Source organism: Ctenocephalides felis, unplaced genomic scaffold (assembly GCF_003426905.1).
Source record: "Ctenocephalides felis isolate EL2017-DRISC unplaced genomic scaffold, ASM342690v1 CF-g0.4_SCAFFOLD_00845, whole genome shotgun sequence".
NCBI lineage: Eukaryota > Metazoa > Arthropoda > Insecta > Siphonaptera > Pulicidae > Ctenocephalides > Ctenocephalides felis.
Genome location: NW_020536999.1, coordinates 15,027,534 through 15,044,319, shown reverse-complemented (window position 1 = coordinate 15,044,319; position 16,786 = coordinate 15,027,534). Strand labels below are relative to the sequence as shown.

Here is a 16,786-nt window from a genome sequence, read left to right as displayed (position 1 = left end):
AGGTTACATACATTTACAGGAATTACAAGATTAGAGACAGTGTAACCCAAAAATTATCTGAAAATTGTTGTGTAATTTTATTGTTAATTGAGATTTTCACATCGTGAGAGAGCTAGAAGAAATAATAACAGAAACTAGTTGTAAATGGCATTTTACCTTCAGGCAATTGTAAAAAATCGACTCAATCTATATATAAATTTATTAGTGATTAATAAGTATACCGACTAGCTGTAGAGTAATCATAATATGAGAAATTATAATAGATTATACAATTTGGTACAAATTTTTATAATACACATTATTAAAAAAAACACTCGTTTAATTTATAATGGAACCACTTTTCAAAGGATTATAATATTTTAGTATGTTCAAGAATCTACTGTAGTCTATCGTCATACAAAGATTTATTGAAATTCTCAAAAAAAATTGAATAGTGATGCATGAAATTGTGCCTTGAGACAAATTGCTAGAACTTGCCGTACCAAAAATTACGATTTTTAAAAAAGATTCAATTTTCTTTTAGAACGCTGACAAAATCGATTTTTGAGATTTTAAAAATTTTAGACAAAATTGACCTTTTTAAAGACAAAAGTTCAATTAAGGTGAGAATTGTAGAATTCTAGAGCCTCCCCCCATAAAATAATGCGTAATGGTGGTTTCTGTGAGGACATCAAGGCGCAAGAAAAATCGAGGCTTTTAGTCGGTATTATACCCAGGCGGTATGTACCCAGACAAAAGACCTAGTCTGGTATGCGTAATCGCATTACATTGCAAGAAAAAAAACATACATACACAGAATTTTTCCAAATTTGGTCTCATTGGATTCAAAATGACCTGACACGTCGATAAAACATAAAATTAGCAAATCGCATTTTTTGCAAAAATATAACCTTCTCCTTTGGAAAGCTAATAATTTACAAAAAAAGCAAGCATAATATAAAAACTATTTGAAAAGCATTGTATAACATTACCGTTTATTGAATTTTCCATTACAAAGAGAGTTAGAATAAATACTTTCGCAATTAACAGATTAATTAAAAATAGTGCTAGGAGAAGTGTAATTTACTATTGCAGGGTGTTCTGCCAGTAGAATGGTCTATGCATGTATATAAAGATATGTAAATTATAAATCACATAAGCGTCTGACAATTATAAAAAATAGTCGAAATTAAATCTAAAACTTTCGTAACTGCAAAACGAAAGATTTTATCCGATAAGAGAAGGCCGAGCCGTGTAAAATATGCAAATCTTTTCGTCGGCCCCTCTCTTCTATCGAAATGTCTATTTTAACGGGCAATCAGTCGATTTTTTATGTCGGGTCCATCCATCGACTCGGTTTTGTAAGATTATTCAAATCTTGAATGATTGATGGCATCGACAGAGCGCCTTGTCTTAAATTTAATCAATTTTATACGATATTCAGGGATTGACAACCTAAGAAACTCATCAAAGCATTCTATACAAAATTGTGTTTGCGATTTTTTTATAAACTTCCCAAAAGATGAAATTTTGTTTTCTTGAACTAGTCGAATTTGACCGTTTGTACGAAACACCTACAGCTATTTGAGACAGAGATAAAACACTTTTGATACAGCTCGATAATACTAGAAGGTAATGAAAGGAGGGGTCTCAAAAATTTGCCATCTGACCATACACATGATTTTAGATTTTTAAAACAATGTGACAATCGTATGAACTACAAGTGAATTTTTTTTTCACTAAATAGTGAATGCCCGAAAAAATGGTATGTTCTCGATTTTCATGTTCATCATAGTATAAATCGCAATTTAGAGATGAACTTAGTTCATACTGAAGAGAAGCCTTTAGAAGACTCTGTACACATTTGAATTATATACATTCCAGTAAAAATGGAGAATCATGAGTATCGTGAATTAAATCCGGTCCAGTAAAAATAGAGAATTCATGGGTATCGTATCGAAAAAGACAGTTTAGAGAAAAACGCGTTTAAAGTTTCACGAAGGAGTTGGGGAAACAGGCAAAGCTATATCTCCAAAAATAAATTAAATTTTGAAAAATCCTCTTGTGCCTACATTCTTGAATAGTTAAACCTTGAAAATGTCATAAAGAAAAAATAGATTTTTTTTAAATTATAGAGCAGATTACCATCATAAAATGGTAAATTTACTAGTAGGTTTTACTACTCTCTCAAGTAGATCTATGATAAACTAACTGGAAAACCAAAATATCTACTTAGATTGATAATTTTACAATTAAAAAAAAATAAACTAGCGGTGTATAGCATCGTGCTTTAATGCAAATTGCTAGAACTTCCCGTACGAAATCTAAGTTACTAAAAAAGACTTTGCAAAACTTTGAAACAATTAGATTTTTGAGAAATTGTGAAATTTTTGAAAGAATTTGCTTTTTTTGAAGAATTGGGTTTGTTTTGTCCGCCAAATGGCAATATTTTTTAAAAATTTTATTGAATCTCCGCAGACGCTGGACTGCCTTTACAAAAATTTTACCAGTTGTTCTTTTCATCAATACAAGTAAAATGTTTTTTGAATTATTTAAATGGAACGCTCCGTTATTTCAAAAACTAAAATAACATTTTTGGCACTTTTTGTCCCGTATTTCTGAAACAGGTAGACCTGCCTTTGCCAAAAACTAATCAGCATGTCTCCTTATCAGTAGGAATCGAATGCCTTTCGAATTAGTCAAATCGGTTGATCTTATGTCGTAAAATCGTCGACGAAAATTTGCATCCGCACAGACACACACGCACACACATACATACATCCAGTTTTTCTAAGGTATGCCAAAATGTTCAGAAACCTCTGAAACGTAGAGATATATAAAAATGTTCAATTTTGATTTTTTTGAACAATGTAATCGCATGAACCACGAGTAATTAAAAAACTTTGTTCTTTCACATAATATCGAGGATTTGAAAAAAAATTTCACTTCTTTTTTTGATATTCTCGAATTTTTTAAAACTAGTAAAAGTCGGAAATTGGTGTAGAATTCATACTGAGGTGAAGCCTATAAAGAAGATTCTGTAAAAATTGTATAGTAAATCGGTCCAGTAAAAATTGAGAAATCGTGGGTATCGTATCGAAAAGACAGTTTGGAGAAAAACACGTTTAAAGTCTCGCAGAAGAAGAAAACAAATGAAGCACAAATTGAAGAATCCTCTTGCGGATATATTCTTGAATAGTTAGACTTTAAAAATATCCAAAAAAAACAACATCGATTTTTCTAAAATTCTAGACCAGAATACCTTTTTAAACATTTTAAGTACCACCTGGAGGTAACTAAAAATTCTTGCGCATCGTCTTCAAACAATTTCTTATCCAGGTCTAATTCCTGGTCACGTGTACTCTGATAGATCAATCGTGAGATCGTTTGATCAATCGATTGGATTTGATTTACCACAAGATCTATCTCATCTCTCATCCAGTTACGTTCTCCGTGCCAAATCAGGAGAGTGTACGTTGAGCAACTTTTGTTCCATGTGCAAACACACGCACGTTCACGCATAATAAGTAGAATTGCTGAAAAAAAAACTATACGTGTACGCACCAATACCCGCAGAGAGAATTACTACATTTCTATGATGGATTTGACTGATTACAGGAGAGAAAGAAGTTTCCAAATATAGATACAACGTACACGGACGCAGCATTTTGCTTGGTAACAGAGAGGAATAGAAAAAAAACTGGTGGTTTTACCTGTTCAAGTAGAAATTTTGGTTTCTACGTTAGATGGTATTTCAGGTGTTAATTTTGAATAGTTGAAATTGAGTAGATATTTTGAGTTTCAAGTTAGTTTCTTTATCAGAGATCAATTTGGAATGGTTAAAAAATACCAGTCTAAGTAGATATTTTTGTTTTCCAGTTAGTTTATCATAGATTTGAAAGAGTAATAAAAGCTAGTAAGCGATCAGTTTGAGGGGATAAAACAGATTTTTAATTTTTGTATTTTTGGCAGATTATGAAGAATATTATTCTCCAAACTTTTCTGCGATATGATTCTGAAAACCATTCTTTTTGCCTTGGGTTCAACTTTGTGACAATTATTTTGAACCACAGTTATTATAAAGCTGATTTAGATGAACTTAAGGGTGTTCTAGTCTAAAAGGTTTAAGAAATCGTTTTTCTTTTTGAAATTTTTATTGTTTAGCCTAGTAAAAATAAAATGGCAATGTTTAACTATTTAAAAATATGTGTAAGCCTTACAAATTTTATTAATCTATCATCCTCTGCCTGACATCAATAAAATAATTTCCTACCCTAGTATATGTATACTAAGCTAGCTAGTTAAGAGATTTATTTTCATTCTGTACGCAAAACTTGAACCTTAAACATCTCGCACATATATACTATTATTAACCATACTTACTTATTTTTTTACAATTACAATTACAAAAATTTAAATTATTTTCAGAGATTTAGTTGTTTGACCACGGAAATCCTCCTCTGTTTCCTTCCACAAAGAAATGTTAAACGCGCTGTTCACGAAACTGACTTTTTCAATATGATACCCACGATTTTTCCATTTTTACTAGACCCATTTACTTGAAATTTTTATAACAACATCTTTATAGGCTCCTTATAAATATTAACTACGCTCATCTCCAAATTCCAATTCTAACTATATTTAAAAAATCCGAGAACATCAAAAAAAGATGTAATATTTAAAATTCATACCTCATGCCTGGGGATCTACCCCAAAATTTTTAAATGCAAAGGCGTTGCAAAAATTCCCCAAATAAACCTCATTTGGGGGCGACAATGCAAAAAATTTCAAAATCAAAAATTATAATAATTTATAAAAAAAATTAAGAAGTTTTACTTTGCGAATTTTTGAAAAATATGATTTTTGTTGAGAAATAATTAATAATAATGACAAAAATGAATTATAAATAAATAGATCAGTTTGTTTTAAAAAAATAGTACAATTTTTTGCAGATAAAAAACATTAAATTAAAAAATAGTATTATCGTATGAGTAACATAAAATTCCGAATTCCAAATATGTACTGAATATTTCTTTTATCACTTTATTTGCCAAAATTTATTTACTGATCTTCTAAAGTTTAGTTTGTAAGTTTGCTCTATTTTATTTAAATTAGAGTTTAGTATCTACACAAAATAAATTAGGAAAATTTTAAGGCAAATAAATATAAGCTTAAAAGTATAAAAAAAGCTCAAGAAAAAGCTCTTTATCTAAAACTTCATTAATTTTATTAGTCAAAGCGTAAAATTTCAGGAGTGAATTTTGAAAAAATTAATTCAAAATAAGCACAGGTAAACGGTTAAAAATGTCAGCCTTAGGACAATGCACTAATAATATAGTGTAATAGTAAATAATGTATAATATTAATTAAAAAGTGTATTAGGGGGCGTCCATTAATCAAGTGAGGTTTTTAGGGGCAAGGGAGTTTGACAAAAAATCACAAAATATCACGTGGGGGAGGGAGGGGTATAGTAATATATCACGTGTTTTTATCTTCTGCCTGAATTTAAAATAAAAATCCAAACATTTTCAAAAAAAAAACAAAAATTTTATAATAATTTTTACGAAACTAAAATTACACACGTTATGTTTGGTGGGGGAGGAGGGTAATTTTGAATATCATCAAGGGAGGTCCAAAAATCTTTAAAAAATAGATCACGTGATTAATGGACTCCTCTTTATACTGAATTATTATGTTCCAGGAACCGACAGAAAGTGGCGTATTATAGTATTAAGCACGATCGTCTTAACGGGGTTCTGCTGTATATATGTATTTTTAAGAGTGTTTGTGTGAAATCAATTATGTCTGTACGTGATCATTTTGGTACATTTGAAAAAAGAAGTCGATTTGTTCAGTCGCGAGTTCAATGACTTTTCATTCTTATTCTGACTAATAAACCGCAAAGTAATGCATTCGAAATTGGAAAAAAGTGCGTCCGCGAAAGTTTGCTCCAGGGATAGGCAACAATTTGTAAAAAAAACGGTTATAATTTTTATTCATATACATCATCGTTTTTGAACAGTAGAGCTTTTCTTAGAAGCCTTAGATAGAATTCATTGTATCATTTTTTATATAAAATAGACAAAATGCTTCGTACTTTTTGTGTTCTCATTATTTTAAAAATAATAAAAGAAGACAAATGAACAGGCAAATTTACTGATTAAAAAAAAACTCTTTTTTTGTACAATATATCTTTGAAACAATGTAAAACAACAAAATGTTTGCAATTTTGTTACAAACCAACTTTTCTTGTTATGGATCAAGCATTAGTCATCACTTTATTCCACATTTTAAAATTTTGAAAGCAAAGTTTTCAAAAATGTATCTGGTCAAATTCTAAAGTATGATTACAATTCTATGTTGAGAATTACATGGACAATTTTTGTCTGGACTTCTGATCAAAATTTTAGGCACCAAATATAAAAGAGAAATGTAGTCAAATCTAAATAAAACTTCAACTTTCATTGGAAAAATTGGCGTGGCATATTTCTCATTGGCATATAACACCTGAGACTCCAAATTTGTCATTTTCATCTTCATTTCGTCATATTTTTGATCGAAATTTATTTAGAGGTTGTCCTTAGTTCTGGATCAAACCAAGTATTTTGCCATTACAAGGAGTTACGTTTACCGACTATATAATAAATAAATAAATAAATATGTATATATATATATATATATTTAATCATTTATTCAATTATTCCCCCAAAGAGAATGTGGTACCTTTACCTCGCAACACTTTTCTCGTTTTCGAGTGCAGCTTTCATTGATTTTAATTTTATTGTCGTGACCCCGATGCAAGTCGTACTGATCCCGATATATATTTTAGTACCTAGAAAGGCCAAAAAAAGTGAGCTCAGAACTGTACCAATGACTCAAAGAAAAAAGATTTGGCCAATTTAGAGTCCGTTGAACCTCCGACGGTTAGACGAAAAATGAAATTTTTCTGCCAAAAGTTGGTCACTCACTCACTATCTCTCACCTTTGTTTATTGGTCTCGAAAACTATGACACCAAGAGAAGTCATCGTACCAAATTTCGTCTGTTTGTGAGATATAAATAAAACAAGCAGACGACGCACGATTTTGATAACTTTCCCTTGCACGGCTTTTAAATGCATTCAAATCCGGAATCGATAACACAATTTCATATTTTGCTAAAAATAAAATTAATATAAACATAACAAACAAGAATAATATGAACAGTTCTATTGATCAAAGCAAGCATAATCGGGCGTTGAAAATAAAACAAGTAGAGGCGACAGAACAGACAAAAAATGTTGACGATCGCAGATTTTTTCCAAAATTTGGAAAAATCTGTATACTCGTAATTTCTCAAAAAAAAAAGGTCTTCAATCATTTGTATTCAATTCAATTTCGTTCATGCTATAAAATGCACAAATACAAAATTTTATCCTGAATTACAAATATACCTCTTGATGGTATAATTTCAATTAGAAAGATCACATAGCATCCACTAAAAACAGCTTTTAACCCTTCTGGTGAAAATTTTTGTTTTACATAAAACAATTTAGGGGCCAAAAAGTCAGTATTTGTAAATCCATATATGCAAATGCAAAACAAAAATTCTGTTGAAACAAAATTTTTTGGTAATAATGGATTATGTGACACACTGCGGCCTATAATATTCGCCCTTCTGTGTATGAAAATGTTATTTTGGATTAAAAAGCCTAGCAAAAAGTCATAAATATTGATATCAGTTGTCTCGACAATATTATAGAATTATGCATCATCTCACGAAAAAGCCATATTTACTTGGTAAAATATCTAAAAATTTAGAATGTGACCTGAAAGTTTATACCCCCATAAAATATATAATCATTGCATAAAAATCATTGTGTGAATGCAAGACTATAAATATAATTTTCTTGCCCATCATGACAAACTATAATACCATATAGTCAAATTATGTATGAAATTCTATTGAAAAATTTAATTTCAATCCATCAATAAAACTGATTCATAGCTAACATCACTATTCAAAGTTAAACTGATTCAGCTTCAACATTCATTTTCTCAAGAAAACTGATGGGGCAATTCTGCCGTAACAGAGCTCATAAAATAGCTTTGTCATGGCAACACTATCTTATGCTTGTTTTTGGTAGTGAAAATTATGAAAATTTCAATTTATTTGCTGTGCGATCGGGCGTATTTTATATATAAACAAGCAAGAAAAAATCTTATGATGACAGAATCTTCGATGATGCAGTTATCATAAAATTCTGCCCTCCCCTTAAAGATTAGTTGCATTTGCAAAATTCCATATCAATTCTGGAAACTAAAAATAAAATTTATTTAGAACCAGCAAACTGTCCAAAGTAAGAGTAATAGTCTCTTCATTTACTAACATATGGAAGGGTGAATTTAGAATATTATGCACAAATATATATCTGATATATTTACCAGATGATAGTACATAAGGAATGTGTTTGTGATGAAGCAATTTCATAGTTAATTTGAAATCTACCAAAAAACAGAGTCAAAACCAGCATCAGCATCACTATCCAAAATAAAATGATTAATTGTTGTAATAAGTCCAAAACCAGAACTATTCTATTGCAGATTCCAACTTTTACTGAAATTTGTGATCATTTTGGAATATTATAAAGAAAGGTGTCTAAAGACAATGTGCCAATTTATGAAAAACAATAATTGCAACTATGAAATTACATAGTTACTTTGCCATCTACCAATAAAACAGATTCTACTACTATACTATAGTGTTGGCTTCATCTCCTATTGATTTATGTTGTCGGTTTAGAATGTTTTACAGAAAGATGTTTAAAGATATGAATAATATATGTATGAGATGACTTAACAATATATGCAGTTTCTTAACATGTATAATGATAATATTCATATGTTTCTCAGAATATATTGTATTTTTCCAAGAACCAGAGACGAATAATGTTTATAAACACTATTTTATGTTTGGCCGATGTTACATCTATATATATATATATATATATATATATATATATATATAACAGTAAAGTTGACCGACATGACCTTATGGCAAATTCAAATAAAAACTTTCATATTTTAAGTGGTTTTTTATGTATATATGTATTCCGTCTGAGTATGAGCATTATTACAGTCGTACATAAAAATATTCAGCAGCGGTTTATTTGAAAATTCAATTTGTCATGAATTGTGCACATACACACACACACACACACATATATATATATATATAATTCCGGCTTCTGAAAAAATCAAATTTATTCCCCAATATTTGAATTACTTATAAAGTTTATAAATAGAACAAATGCTTTTATTTAACAGTTCCTGAAGAAAGAGACTGTATAAATAGTTCTAATAAAATTGAATAATTTTAATAATTTTTTAATAAAGAAATGAAAAAAAAATTATATATGAAGTTACGTTAATTAAAACCCATAGAAATTTAAAAAAAAAATTATCGACGACATTTAATCAGGGTAAAATATATTTTATATGAAAACTTTTAAAACAAAATAATTCATTCACTTTTCAGCATTTCTTATTTTCATTTCAAATAGTAGTTTCACTGAAGACGACATGACTGTTATATGTTACGTTAGATTGCAAAAATAATTGTAATTTGTAATGATAAATAATAAATATGAAGGAAAATACATCAAATAGAAATATAAATATTACAGAAAATTTACATTTTTGTACTATAAAACTCCGAAATTCCTCAGAAAAATAAAATATGTCTGAAATAGTTTTGATAATATGTTGCCCTGAAGACTTTGTAAACATATATCAAAATTATTGAAAAAATCGATATATATATATATATATATATATATATGATGTATACATAATAATTTTTAAATCTGTATATAATAAAAATAACGTTTGTTTGCGTAAATCTGTTCAATATGACAAAATTCAAATCCACTATTGAGACAGGTTATGGTTTATCTATAAAATAGATTTATATATATATATATATATAAATTTATGTGCGTTTATATATTATATGTGTCAAAATATTTAAAAATAAAAATATAATTGGAAGTTGCACTAAACTTAATTTTTATCATCTACTATAGTAGTTAAAAGGAAACTTTTTCGGAAAACCTTTATTCTTGAAAAATTAAACTTTTCGTATTATATATATATATATATATATATAGTATATATATATACATATATAATTTCCAATTAAATTATTATTACTAAGACTTACCCCAAATAGAAATTAAGTTCTTCATACAAATGTGCTAACATTTTAAAATATTTTTGTTCAAAACGCTAAAGATACGATAAAGGACGATGAAGTCCTTCATAATTCAAGGAGCATACAGTATAATGTCCTAAAAATAAATTAAAATTATTATAAAAAATTTCAAAAAAATCAAAATATTTCATATCTATATCTAGTAGGCTATTCATCGAAATTTCTATACAGTAGAACTCCAATTATCCGAACTCCGACTATCCGAACTCCAATTATCCGAACTTCGACTATCCGAATCGCCGATTATCCGAATCACTTTCAGAAAAAAAATTGTCCAAAAAAACTCTAAGTGCGCTATTATTCTTCCACCAGCAAAGCCAGTGTAGGCACATTGTTTGTTTAGATTTGACGGAGATGTTTACAAAACAATGATTTTTATTTCTTAACTTGTACATTTTTTTTTAACTCGTTTAAGTACATTTTATTTATATTTAAAACATGTGAAAATGTCATGTTTCTTTTATTTAATTCAATAAAAAATAGTGCAATATCAAAACGTAACTTTTTTTCTCTCCAATGGCAATTTTAAAAAAAAAACTCCGATTATCCGAATATTTGATTATCCGAATGGGTCCCGGTCCTCATTAATTCGGATAATTGGAGTTCTACTGTATCTAGTAGGCTATTCATTCTAAATCTAGTAGGCTATTACATCGAAACAAAATATATATATTTTCATATATCAAGTTTTTATAAAACTAAACAAAATCATCAACAATATAGAGAAATTGTTTCAGGTAGATGTTTCAAAATGTGGTGCTTTAAAAAAAATTGATAAGGCAAGTAAAGTACTGTAAAGGATAGAAAGGACTCTACTGGAAAACTTGTGTGAAATTGAAATGAAAAGAAAACTGGTATGGACATACACCAGAAAAAACATCGATATCAAATTATTTGGAAGAATCAGAACAAAAAAATGTACGTATGATTACCAGGTAGGTTTTTCTTTAAAAAGGTAAATACAACAAATTGAGAATGTCATAAGATATGTGGTGATAGTATTGTGAAAAGTAAAATGTAAACTATAACCAAATTTTATAAAGGCCAAAGGAGTAGATAAAACATGGCACTTTCACACCAAAAACCTGCAGTAATAATAAGAGCAAGAATACTATTTTTCTCATCATCTTTACAAAATTCATTAGAATTACAAATATTGTATTTTCACATAGCTCATATGTGACTATGATTGCTGTATTGTAATTTTGAATAACAAAATCAGGTGCCACATTATAGCGACCAGAATAAACAAAAAGTAGCAAATTCCATAGCTAATATTAGTATAAATATGTTCTGCTCAAGATTTTATAAACTTTTACAATTTTTGGTTTGATATTATGGTCCTGAAGATTTTGCCTTATATTTAAGATAGACAATAAAATAGAGGTATAAGAAAGATTTTAAAATGTTGCTCTAAACTGTTAAAATTCCATGTCTTTATATATACTTTTATCAAAGGTACCTAATAGGAATCAAATTTAAAATCAAGTAATGTATTAAGTATTATTATTTTGTTTAAAATCACACTTAAATATATATTTATTTTATTTTATAAATAGTTTAAAACTGTTTCGTTTTATATAAATTTATTTTTAGGAATCAAAAAAAAATATAGCAAATTTAATCATATCACAAAAGTATAATATTTGTAATTTTTCTGTGGGTTCCGTACCAAGATATATAATGTTAATAGTTGGCTTTTCATATTTATAGGATATCATACTTTCTTTATCTCGCTTTTCTACAAGGCATATTTCTACAAACAGTCCCAAAAAAAACTAAATAAAAGTACAATTATATACAATTTGTTTAATGTTGGTTTCTATATCAATTTACACAAAAAAAGAGTAAATTTAAATTGCAGTAAACAGTAGGTGTACATGAATACGAAATTATGTTATTTTAATCACATTTATTAATCATAATCATATCACGGTTTGTAAGTCAGCTAAATAATCCAAGAACAAATTTCATCCAACCCATCCCCCCAAATTCCATTATCGCCCAACAGATGTCTCGTACGTCCTTCGTCCCACCGCACTCTTCGTAATGCTGTTAACACGAAATGACATAGTGAAAATCAGGGCCCCGAGCATACTTACTTGGCGCTTAGGATCCCGTGATCAAGAAGGCGGGTCCTCCGGGGATGGGCTTAGCCATTGCACCTGGGTTAAGCAGATATCCTTGCGATTATCCCTAAAGGGGTACATCGGGCGTGCAATTTTTGGTAGTCGGGACTGCGTACGCGCTGTCCCGGTAAAAAAGTAGTAATTGATAGATGAAACGTTTACACGAGAAGTCGATAGTGTATAAATATATAAGAAAGCTGAGAAATTCTGACTCAAATACAAAGATCCGTAAAAAGTATAAGGTAACCTCCCAATATCATAAAAGCTCGCTTGCCAAGGAAAACCAACAACTAATTAAATTAAGTCTGAGATTAGGCCAGATTAAAAAAGAAGAAGGATTGTTTCAATTTTAATTTTATTGACAACTCGGGGTAAAGCAGGGCTTAACTAGTTGGTTTGGTATTTTGCCTTAAGGCAAGTTACATGAACTTCCCGATATGTTTAAATAATCGACTTTCAATAAAAAATAATTAATTTATGAGTGATTTATAAGTATTCCGAGTGGATTTATTACACATAATTGAAAACGAACGAAAACTTTGACTCGGAGTATTTTCTAAAAGCAAATTTTCAAATATCAATAATTTTTATAATTAAACCAGTTTCCAGGACTTTAATGGTTTGCTATGTTCAAGACCAAGTACTCTATCGTTATACCAAGTAGATAGTCTAATTTTAATTTTAACAAATGTCAAAGAACTACTCATTTTCTCAAATTTTGATGAATTTTTAAAATCAAACTATTTGTCGTAAGACCGTTATATTTCAGTAAGTTTTATAAGACCATGGTATATATCGCTAAAAAAAATCCATAAAAATCGGCTTAAATTTTTTTTTCAACAGTTAATTACAAGAAAACGGCTCGGTAGATTTTCACCTAAAACTAATCAGTACCATTCCCAACTAATACCTTTCGAACAGCTTTTGATTTTTTAAAATCGGTTCGGTAGGATGAGCTTAAATGTGGACGAAAAGTTTAACTTTTTTTTCAAATTACAAAGAAACGGCTTGGCAGATCGTTGCACAAAACTGACAAACGATAATCCTCACCGAAATACATCAAATGGCTTTTAAATTTCTAAAATCGGTTCAGGCGTTTTTGAGAAAACGTCGATCAAAAGTCTAATTTTGACAAATGCCAAAAAGACCATACTGATTTTGCAAACTTTGACGAATTTTTAAAACTGAACCAGTTGTCGTAGGGCCGTAATATTTTAGTATGATCTAGAAGACTATGGTATCTATCGTCAAAAAAATAATCAAAAAATCGTCGAATTTTTTTTTAAAAAACTTTATTACAAGAAAAACGGCCCGACCGATCTCTACCAGAAACTAATCAGCACGATTCCCAACCAATATCTTCGAACGGTTTTTGAATTTTCAAAATCGGTTCAGAATTGCGGGCTAAAACGTAGACAAAAAAATTTTCACTTTTCTGCCATTTATAAAGAAACGGCTTTGCCGATCGTCGCACAAAACTGACAAACAATAGTTCTCGTCGAGATACATCGAATGGCTTTTAAATTTTTGAAATCGACCCAGCCGTTTTCGAGAAAACGTCGATTTACTGCAAAAAATCTGTTCACATACACACACACACACACATACTTTTTCCAAATTTGGTCTCATTCGATTCAGAATGGCTTGAAACGTCGAGAAAACATAAAATTAGCGAATCGGATTTTTTGATGAAAACATAAACTTCTCCTTCGGGAGGTTAAAAGTCCACCACCGATATCTTAAAACCAAGTTTTGTTAGAAATTTATTAACAATATTCAACCCTCACCTTTGGCTTTTCGAAGTAAAACTTCTTTAGACGCAACTAGGAATTAAATCTGTGAAAATACAACGGAAATTGCCTTACGCCGGAACAGTTCGTCATTCGCTCTCTATGAAATCATTTCAATACGGGTCGATTGTGATTAGTCGTCGTGTATGTGAATAGAGATCTACGTTTTAATGCAGTGGTTTATGGTCTACATGGTTTAACCTATATTAATAAAATATTATTTATTACTAACCTAAACCAATCATTCTGAATCGTTTTGAAACTGAAATTGCAAAATGTGTGTGTGTGGTAAATCAAAATTTGACTTTTTCTTTATAACCGCTGCTCCGATTTCAAAAATTAAAATCCATTTGAACAAACTCCATATTTAAAGATTTAGCAAAGACAATAAAAAATATTTTAACATATAGTTAGTTTTTATAATTTGTTAGAAATGTATTTTTATTGTTGGCAAAATTATTTTATGTAATTTCTACTTCTCAAAAATAGTTGATGTTAATGAACTTCATTTTAAAATAGCAACTCCATGTCTAGGGTATTAAAAATATAGGTTTGTATGTCACAAATCATCTGAGATTTCCGCGAATCTCAAAATTGCATTTCTTTATAAACAAAAACAGTGTGAATGACCATCTCGTAATAAGTTTATTTTTCATAAAATGAAATTCTACGCTTTCTGTCTGGATAATTACGTAATAATTATGGTTTTGAATATCCATTTTAAATGGCTACTAGACTGTAATACTATACTTTTATCAAATGAGCTTGCATTAAAAATATTAAGCACGAAAATATTAGAAGGACATGTAATCGCCTTGTATTCTTTTTTATGAACTAAATGTGGAAACTTATTTGCTACTGTACAAAGCAGAAAATTTAAGTAAAAAAAATACATCATATAATAATTTTGAATAATGTTTATTAGTAATATGGTAACATTCGTGATGCACACATTTATTAGTGTCAACCATTATACACATACACATACATCGTTTTTTTTAAGAATGCATAATGTTCAGAAACTTTGAAACGTAAATATATGCAAAAGTTTTCATTTTCGTATTCGGCAATAATTATCAATGTAAGCCCGGTGCACACGACGCCAGTATTTCTAGAAATATAATTTCTGTCTGTAATTTAAATTCTGGCGCGCAAGAATTTAGCGCCTGAATTTCATGCTGTAACATATATGTCTAAATTATTGCATGCGCTATAACCTCAAATGTCAAAATGTCTGACAACGATCGTGTCGAAAGGACTGCAGTTATTGTCAGTTCTTTAATAATTTTAAAAAAAAAGGAAGAAAAGGAAAGACGTAAACGGCTATGGAGTCGTTCTTGGTTGCTGCGGCGTGACCAGCAAACGACTTCCTTAAATATGCTTTTTAATGAACTAGAGTGAGTTAATTTTAATTAGTGAAAGTTGATAAAACGTAATGTTATTGTTATATTTAATGTTTTTAGTGCAGAAGATCCGGCCAGTTTCTCAAATTACACGCGAATGGAAAATGGTATTTGGAATGATTTGTTGGAAATGGTAACACCATATATAAAGAAAGAGGATACAGTTATGAGGCAAGCTATATCACCGAGAGACAGGCTTTGTATTACAATTCGGTACTTGGCAACAGGAAATTCGTTTAGAGACATTAGTTATTCAACTCGAATTGCACCTAATACCATATCCCAAATCGTTAGAGAAACTCTTGAAGCAATTGTAACCGTTCTTCAAGATCATTTTATAAAATTTCCATCTTCAGCACAAGAATGGGAAGCTGTTGCACACAAATTTGAGACAACATGGAATTTTCCTCACTGCATAGGGGCATTGGATGGAAAGCATATAAGATTTCGTCCATCACGAAGTGATGGTTCGAAATACAGAAATTATAAAGGATATGACAGCATAGTACTCTTAGCTCTTGCCGATGCAGATTATAAATTTTTGTTTGTTGATGTGGGAAGAAACGGCCGTATGCATGATTCAACCGTCTTTCATACAAGCCTATTAGGCCTAAAAATGGATAACAATTCTCTCAATTTGCCTTCTCCTTGCGAGTTAGAATTCTATAACACTAAAATCCCTTATGTGATTGTAGGTGATGATGCCTTCAGCTTAAAAAGAAATTTATTGAAGCCATATCCGAATCGAGGTCTCACAATGGAGAAAAGAATTTACAACTATAGATTGAGCCGAGCTCGTAGAGTAGTTGAAAATGCTTTTGGTATTCTTGTCAACAGATGGAGAATATTGCAAACCACCATACCCCTAGATGTCAAAAAAGTTGAGACTATAACATACACGTGCATATTATTGCACAATTATGTTTTATCAAAAGCTAATGCTCATCAGTGGTATGTGAGAGATGAATATCGAAATGTTAATGATTGTGTTATGAACCATTTAGAAACACAGCTACCCACATCTCGGCAAAACTTAGAGCAGAGGTCTAATCGATGCAGCAATGATGCTTTAGAAATTCGTGACAAATTCTGCGATTATTTTAACACAGCAGGAATTGTTCCCTTCCAATATTCTGCTATTGAAAGAGGGCAATAATTAATAAATTCTGTAAAGGCAAATGTTTATATAAATGATAGAATTGTATTAATAACTATGTTATTAATAATAATGTTAT

The 16,786-nt window shown here is 29.8% G+C and overlaps 1 protein-coding gene and 1 non-coding gene across 2 annotated transcripts; both read left to right on the top strand.

The window, feature by feature from the left end:
• The first annotated feature begins 12,323 nt into the window (after window positions 1-12,323).
• On the top strand, window positions 12,324-12,486 carry LOC113364485. Its single transcript, XR_003366175.1, has one exon. It is a non-coding gene; the product is annotated as a U1 spliceosomal RNA (small nuclear RNA).
• Window positions 12,487-15,378: 2,892 nt separating this feature from the next.
• On the top strand, window positions 15,379-16,707 carry LOC113378796 (protein ALP1-like). The gene is made up of 2 exons (XM_026619395.1): window positions 15,379-15,545; window positions 15,612-16,707. Exons 1-2 carry the CDS (start codon window positions 15,379-15,381, stop codon window positions 16,705-16,707), a joined length of 1,263 nt encoding a protein of 420 aa, XP_026475180.1.
• The last annotated feature ends 79 nt before the right edge of the window (window positions 16,708-16,786 follow it).